This window comes from Monopterus albus, unplaced genomic scaffold, assembly GCF_001952655.1.
Source record: "Monopterus albus unplaced genomic scaffold, M_albus_1.0 scaffold61.1, whole genome shotgun sequence".
In the NCBI taxonomy this organism is placed as follows: domain Eukaryota; kingdom Metazoa; phylum Chordata; class Actinopteri; order Synbranchiformes; family Synbranchidae; genus Monopterus; species Monopterus albus.
Window position 1 is genome coordinate 815,300 of NW_018127941.1, and position 7,775 is coordinate 823,074.

The 7,775-nt window shown below is 38.7% G+C and overlaps 3 protein-coding genes across 4 annotated transcripts in view; 1 reads left to right on the plus strand and 2 right to left on the minus strand.

The window, feature by feature from the left end:
• The window catches only part of pak2b (p21 protein (Cdc42/Rac)-activated kinase 2b), an 11,211-nt gene extending 8,265 nt beyond the window's left edge, over window positions 1-2,946 (minus strand). The window contains exons 1-7 of the mRNA XM_020603463.1: window positions 2,494-2,946; window positions 1,254-1,605; window positions 1,036-1,142; window positions 772-922; window positions 372-403; window positions 158-280; window positions 4-35 (exon numbers count right to left, since the gene is read on the minus strand). Of these exons, the coding sequence (XP_020459119.1) occupies window positions 4-35; window positions 158-280; window positions 372-403; window positions 772-922; window positions 1,036-1,142; window positions 1,254-1,440 (632 nt within the window). The 5' untranslated portion in view covers window positions 1,441-1,605; window positions 2,494-2,946. The remainder of the gene's footprint in view (window positions 1-3; window positions 36-157; window positions 281-371; window positions 404-771; window positions 923-1,035; window positions 1,143-1,253; window positions 1,606-2,493) is intronic.
• A 491-nt stretch (window positions 2,947-3,437) lies between these two features.
• pigx (phosphatidylinositol glycan anchor biosynthesis, class X) lies at window positions 3,438-5,800 on the minus strand. 2 transcript variants are annotated; one of them, XM_020603453.1, is made up of 6 exons: window positions 5,605-5,760; window positions 5,149-5,236; window positions 4,925-4,991; window positions 4,525-4,738; window positions 4,243-4,343; window positions 3,438-4,122 (listed from the first exon to the last, which is right to left on the minus strand). In XM_020603453.1, exons 1-6 carry the CDS (start codon window positions 5,666-5,668, stop codon window positions 3,988-3,990), a joined length of 669 nt encoding a protein of 222 aa, XP_020459109.1. In that variant the 5' UTR covers window positions 5,669-5,760; the 3' UTR covers window positions 3,438-3,987. The 2 variants fall into 2 exon arrangements, with proteins under 2 accessions (XP_020459109.1, XP_020459108.1); XM_020603452.1 differs by having other exon boundaries at window positions 3,450-4,122; window positions 4,925-5,060; window positions 5,605-5,800.
• A 172-nt stretch (window positions 5,801-5,972) lies between these two features.
• Window positions 5,973-7,760, plus strand: cep19 (centrosomal protein 19). The gene is made up of 2 exons (XM_020603462.1): window positions 5,973-6,261; window positions 6,443-7,760. Exons 1-2 carry the CDS (start codon window positions 6,132-6,134, stop codon window positions 6,787-6,789), a joined length of 477 nt encoding a protein of 158 aa, XP_020459118.1. The 5' UTR covers window positions 5,973-6,131; the 3' UTR covers window positions 6,790-7,760.
• The last annotated feature ends 15 nt before the right edge of the window (window positions 7,761-7,775 follow it).

The window sequence follows — 7,775 nt, forward strand, 5'->3', positions numbered from 1 at the left end:
GCAGGAATGGGGTCAATAACAGAGCGAGTGTACACCTGCAAATGACACAGTAACCAACATAAGTAAATATGAAGTACACAGAGAATGTGAAATCTGACATTTTTACAACATATCTCAAACATTATTCTGCATTATGATGCTATATAAGGTGGCTCACACTCTTTGTGTGTTCTGGTCGTGGTGCCACAACAGGGGGCGGAGTTCCATCATCATCATCATCATCATCATCGTCAATGTCTTTCATATTTGGAGATGAGGGTTCAGTGCCTTTTTTGATGGGCTAACTCAGAAGGAAAGAAAAACTTGGCACCCTTTCTAAGAGAAAACATAGCACACATTAAGCAGCTTTCTGAATATCTTGAAATACTCACGGACTGAGGCCCTGGAGTGAATGAGTCTTTTTCTGTGAATGAAAAAACAAAACAGAAGACATATTTTAAACACATTTTACTACATGTAGTCACAGATTTAACAAGGTGTTCTCAAAGGATGTTACTTCAGGACCTGTATTACCCACTGTACTGCCTGATCAGTCACTGTATCATGCAAGGTAAAACTAATCAAATTCCTTCTGACAAAAGGGAAAAATCAAATGCTAAGCAATTATTAACTTATATCTACTAAATGCGGTAGCTCTTTATTTAAAGTTTTTAGTGAGACAACCTATCAACTTTGCCAATTCAATCCACTAATGAAAACTATTAAATTTAACATCAATTCATAATACTGTGTAGGTAACCAAACAGAACTTAATCTAACTTAGTGACTCACCAGAAGATGAGAAGCTGAGGTACTTCTGACGACCATTGCCTGTGGAGTCATAGAACTTAAGAACGTCAAGCACAGCCTGTGGATTTTTCTTCTGCTCTGACTTGGTGATGTTTGAGGTCTGGAGGAGTCGAGCCCATTGCTCTGGCATACCCTGTGCATCACAAATATGTATCAGAATGGATCAGACCAAGATGTAATGGAAATGCCAGAACACAGAAGGCAGTGGAAGAATATTATGAGAGAGACCAAACACTGAAAACTCACAGTGAATTCCCCTGTGACAGCATCAAACCCAACATGAATGGTGTGTTCGAAATCTGAGGGTGGTGAGATCTCTGGTCTTTCTTTGTCCTTGTCTTTCTTTCTACTGACTGAAAGGAAATTAATTATTATTGAAATGATACAGGACAACATTTAGAAGGATAACAAACACTAGATAATTTTAAAGTTACATATTTTGTCTAATGTCAAACACATCTCACTTTTTTCAGCCCCAGTGAAGATTGAGATGATCTTGTAGCGTTTCCGCTCCTCAGGCACAGAAGGCAGAGGTTTTGAGCTGTGGTTGGTTGACAGTGAGTCTTTGCCAGAGCTAGTGCTGAAGATGGTGCTGCTCATTCTGACTGGAGGGGCAGGGGGTTTATCCTCAGGGTCACCGTTATCACACATTGCTATAAGGTTGTTGTGAGCCTCACAGTGGAGTACAGTGGGAGAGGATGGAGAAGGTGGCAACCAGAGGGAGCGAGGCTGCGCTCACATAAGCCTCTGGCAGCGTGTGCTCATGCACTACAGATGAAGATGACAGCAGAAGAGAAAGGAAGCACCACTTTGTACCTGTAAGAAAATCAAACAGTTATAAGACCATAAAGATCATATAAAGGTTACATATACAGAAGGACGAACTACTTCCTCCTATGAAACCATGACATGCTAAACTCTTGAAAGCCCGTCTTCTTGCAGGCAAAAATGTATATTGGCAATTCCTGTACAAAATACTACTACTTAACATAAACTACAATGCCCAGAGTGGACAAAAGGGTGCCTGAATTTTTAAGCACTGTGGAAATTATTGTAATTAAAAATGATGTCAAAATCTATTTAATAGTGCGGGTGAGAGAAAACTTCGTTTAATTGTAAAGGAGAGACTGTGATAGCAGAATAAAATCAGTGAACACAGGTCACTTTGAAACAACTTTATTCCTCTGAATCTAATGTTAGACTGAAAAATGTTGCAAGCATTAATCATCTTATCTCGTATCTGAACGAGAAGCCCAGACGGAAATAAACGAATTATTCTCTTCTTCTCGTGAAAATCAATGAAAAGCCGACGTCTTATTGCTTCTCGCCAAGATAAAATGTGGAAACATGTGAACATTGAGCATGTTATCTTCACATATAACGGTATTTCTGCCCCAATGCCTATTCAGAAATGCCCTTCAAATGGGTAAATACGCGGACCGCTAGCATGCTAACGGTAGCATTAACTACTTGGCCAACAAGTGTGCTAACTATAAGCTAACGTTAGCTTGACAAGCTATCAGCGTTAAGATTCCAGTTAACGCCAACTAGTCTGACAACCAAACCTATGAAGTTTCCCTCACGAAATTTACATTGCCGAGATGACACTTTGACAGCATTAGAGAGGCTGCAGCGTAGCAACTAGCTGGTACAAATGTGCTTTATTCGCTGGCTAACGGAGACGACAGAGGCAGCAGAACTCACCGGAGACTCCACACAGTTAAACTTGAATAGAACTTGACTCCAAGACGACCCTCAACCATTCGGAGAACGTCCAACTTAAATTCATTAGAACTATTTTCTCGGTAACATCTGGCCTTGATAGCACACACCGCGTACAAATAAATTAGTAAAAATGTAACTACAACTATTTACAGTGCAACTTTTCTTGTATCCTTTCGGCCCTTGGATAATTCCGCTATGGCGAAGGGGAAGCGGAACTACCGACCCAGCCCTAGTCTTTTCAGTAAATGTTTCAAATGAATGGTGTGTGTGAAATTTATCTGCTCTCTGGATCCAGAAATTACAATCTGTGTGCATAACTGCACCGCTAATGCTCCCAGCACTAATTCCACCTTTTTCACAACAGGGAACTTGCTACCAAAAGAATGAAACATGCCAACATTTCAGAATCTGGAAGTTAGAAGTTGCTTTAAGTCGAAAAGCATTTTAGGTAATGTAGTTCAACATTTATAGTATGTAAGGAGGACTTTACTCCAGGCTCTGCTGAAGTACTGTTTAGCAAATCCTGCAAGCTCAGCTGGACTGGGAAATATTTTAATTTAATCACTGTCCACTAACATAGCGTGGTATTTTAAATTAAGATAACACATTTTAATTGCCTAAATTATAACAATACTGTAGCAAAGTGGTCACAGCATGAGCTCTAAAATAGACTACAAGCTCAGTTTGTTGCACTTAGCTCGTCCACATCAGTCACTTTAATTTAACATGGTGTTTGCCTAGCCTGTACCCAATATGGTATGAATATTTGAAAATATCGAATTAGGCTACGCATTTATAATTATATAGCTGTATTTTAATTATTGTGCTATTTATTTTCTATATCATCCAGCTATGTATTCTTGTAGCAGATGTCACAATCTGCCCTTGTGGATGACAGCAAACTTGAAAAAAAAAATTACACAATGTCAAAACTTGCCACTGTTAGCATTGCTATATTTGTTTTATCCACACAGTCTGTGCAATAGCCTACAGCTATTTAAGTGAAAGTCTCAAAACCTATGCTTTTATTAAAGACGTTTAATCTGACCTTTTGTAACAGTGTTAGAACACAAAAGAATGAAACTCTGTCAGCAAAAGATCTCCTTAGTTTACCAAGTAAAAATTCACCACAGAGTACACAAAACAGCACTTTTTTGTGTTATTCAGAGTTTAAAATATTATTTGCAGTTTCACACAGAGTAATTAAACAAAAGTCAACTATTAGAATGCCCTTGGTCAAGTTCCTCTTTCTGAGACAAGATTATAACAGGAAGACATCTTGCAAAAAAATAAAGAAAAGCTGTCTTAACTGCAACAAACATGTTTACATTCAGTTACTGTCATCTGTTCCAAGATGCTCACTAACCAAGTTATTTGGATTAAATTGGGAAGTAAACCTGGATTATGACATGTCTTTGATTATAAACCCAAGACTGATGTATCTGGTATCAGTAGAATGTTGAGCATCACTGTTTAGATGTGATGTTTCCACATGTACTTGGACAGTGCCACACAGCAGATCACTGTGACCAGAAGAGTTCCACCGCATACAGGCATCACCAAAGTCCTGTCACCAACTGGAAACTGGAAACTCACAGGGGCATGCTCCTACAAGGCACAAAATTATTTTTTAAAAAGGAAAAGCAACAACAAAAAATTGTATGCTAACAAGTTCCAACTTTTTTTCTGAAGACCTTGAAAAAGATTTATAGAAAACCACAAAACCACCTGCTGACACTGGATTTTAACCCATGAACATGTGCTTGAATTGTCAGCAGTGCAGGGAGCATCCATGACATTATGAGGGTCCAAGTTGTTGAGCTGCATACCTGGAAGAAAGAAAGAGTTTTTGACCAGGGAAAACATTTATCTTTTCAGCAAACAACACACTGGGCTTTCAATAGTCAATTTACTGTTTGACCACACTCAGAAAATAATTATTTTGACAATATTTTGATAATAACTATAATCTGTATATTATTTACTACAAAAGAAACTTGATCCACTTACACTTTTCAGTGCGCAGCAAAAGCTCTGGAGGTTCTATGTTGACAGATGTAAATGTTTTCCCAATAAAAGACGGCTCACTGTAGCGGCCATGTATTGGAATTGTTACTTTTAGCAGTCTGGGAGATGGCCCATCAAGGGTGGGATACACATAGGTGACAAATCCTGAAGTCTTGTGAGCTGGCACCTCTAGGTCTATGTCTGAATTGAGCAATATCTAGAGAGAAATAAAATTTTAAAATACATACAGGCTACATAATGTGCTTTATAACAACTTTATACATTTAAAGTTATTTAATCTACAACAGAAAGTGTGCAAAAGGGGGCTTGAACACTTTCTAAACATACTAAATACAGTGTGCTCTGTTCATATCAGAGAATGGTAACAAGTTTGTCATCTTACTTGCCAGTCTCTTTGATCACTCTCTGCTGCGAGTTGGTACGGATCAAGGTAGACTCCTCTGGGCCATCTATAAATCAGTAAAACATTGACCTCAGCGACCACATCAGGGCTGAGCTCAACAGTGGTTACCACCTCCCTAAAATATGACAAGAAAATCACTTACTCATTTCATTCACAATAAGCCTCGAAGATTTTTCTACCTGTGGTAAAAACACAGCCAGTACCTGTGGAAACCCTTTTTGCCAATCTCCACTGACACTGATGTTGATTCAAACCACTGCTTCAGTGGACCACAATGCTTCTCATTCTCACCTGTAAAAATGAGCAGATTGCCTCGATAAACACCACAAAGCTAGACGGAGTACTCGACTTTGTATCAAAACTGTAATTATGCTTTTGAATTATAACTTTAAATTTGTTAGCTTCGACAAAGAAAGGTGTGTTAACTACAATATACAAAAGGTGAGATAAGTACATAGCCATAAAGTAACTACTGGAATACCAAAGAAGGTACAGTTGATTTTTTGAATGGAGAACCCCAAAACTAACGTTAACGTTATTCCACAATGAGCCTATCGGTTTTAGCTAGAAGTTTTGTATCAATATACTGTAATACTCTCCGTTCCTACACAAGCAGCCAGATGTTCTTGCGGTATCAATGTCCTTTTATAATACCTTACCATCGTCGATTAAACAATAGCATGTCGACAAACAGGTCACCATAGAGAACAGTACAATATACATCAAAATGGTAATAGGAAACGTTTTAGTCAATGATGCAAAGGCTACTTGACCCTCTTGTTTGATTGTTTGCGGAAAAGAATCTTTAAGGCCCCTTTCGTAGATTCGCGGGAGGTGCATCATTGCCTGACTAAAAAAGTGAATAAAGGTGCAGAGAAGTAAACCCTGAAGCAATGATTGTGTAAAAATGATATTTCCCAATAAGTCACTAATCATTACGCTCAGTATATGTCAAATAGTAAGACATTTAATGTATTTTCTGTAAATGTATACAGGCTTCGGCGAAGACAGAAGGGTTTGACACCGAATAAAATAAGGTACCCTGGTAACGGGTCTTTGAAGCTGCTAGCGTAAATTTTGGCCACTTTCTCTATTGGTACTCCTGTGACAAATAACTATATGTTCTGTTGATTACTGTGGCTAACATTATGTAGTCTTGATTGCTTAATTAGACTTGCTGCACAATATGCGTTTCGAGGCAAAACGCTGTGGAGTGCAGTTCAGCCCCCCCTCTATAATTTTAATTTATGAACACAAGGAAACCAGAACCATGCGAAAAAGAATAATACCTGTGCGGAACTTCTCAAAACATTCAGGTAAGGCAATATCAAGTACTGACTTTAAGTATACATTTACAACAACGGCAGTACTATGTAACAAGTAGAAGTAGACCGTAAGGCCGTAATTACAAATTCAGGGGCACGCTTAAAATATTAAGGCGCTTCCACAAAGTAACGCTAGTTTAAATCCATGATGCGCTCTCTCCCTGACCTTCAGACTACAGCATGGCTGCTGAAAGGCTGAAGAACCACCTTCGGCACAGGGACTACCTGGAGGGCGTGTCCCAGAGACAGCTGGAGAAGCTTCACATCATCCTGCGAGACCACATGCAGGGCTTCAGCCTGGAGCGCAGCCTGGCCTTGTTCCGCCTGGACCCTGATGAAGACCTGAACAAACTGGACGAGGAGGAGCTGGCTCGCAAAAAGGGCCAAATGGACGAACTTTTTGAGAAGAACCGCCGGCACAAAGATGATCCTGACTTTGTTTATGACCTGGAAGTGGATTTCACCAAGTCCACTGCAGAGAAATGCAGCTGGGATGAGGGGTCTGATGATGGATTTTAAAACGTTCTTTTATTCTTAGTGTCAGTCTCCCCACAGTCATATCAATTATTCTGTATTATCCACAGTCCTTGCTGTCCGTAATTTTAATGAGAAGTGGTTTATGCAGTTTTGTACTTTGTTGGGAAATATATAACACACCAAGCATTTATTGTTGTATCAGCATAGAACTAGACAGCTCTCAGAAAACGCAAACCCACGTTAAGGCAGCTCACTTTCTCCATAATCCCCTTACACCTTAAAGCAATATTCTCATGAGTTTGATTCATTAGGATTCCTTGACCATGAAATACTACCCCTAGCGTTTGGAATCACATTAATATTAGTAGTTTGAAAGTTATTTAAAAAAAACAAAACAAATAAAACCTCAATCTCACCAATGGCAGTTTTCATCAAAATCGAGCTTGATCACTTTTGAAGAAACATAAAATTTGCTGACACCCAACTGAATCAGCAGAGTTCCAGCTAAAATCTTTATTGCAAGGCTGTAACATTTTTTTTTTGTCTCAGTAGAAATGTGACCACAACATCCATAATATTACTTGGATCCAGATCATACTTTGGTGTTTGGTAGATCTTATGTGGATGTTATTATCCAAGCATTGTAGGCATTGTGTATGGAGTTAGAAGCAAAAATTGGCCCCATTTCACAATGCTGAACAGTCTTTTATCAATCATCTATCTACATGGTTAGATACAGTGCCACTGGGTGAAAATTTGTCAGTCAGATGCACAAATCCAACCACTCTTTGTGAATCCTGTGGTCAATTTCTACACATATCACTAGTTCCATGTCAAACAGGAATGAATGAAATAATACATGAATGACAGTGAATATTTATTTGTTATAAAATACTGAATTTTACAAAATACAAAGACTTTGGCTTTAATTTGTGGCATACAACTAAGTGAATGGTATTCACAGTTGAATATGAAAGATGCTAAAATCCTATTAAATAAAATGTGTTCACCAACAAGTAAGCAATGCA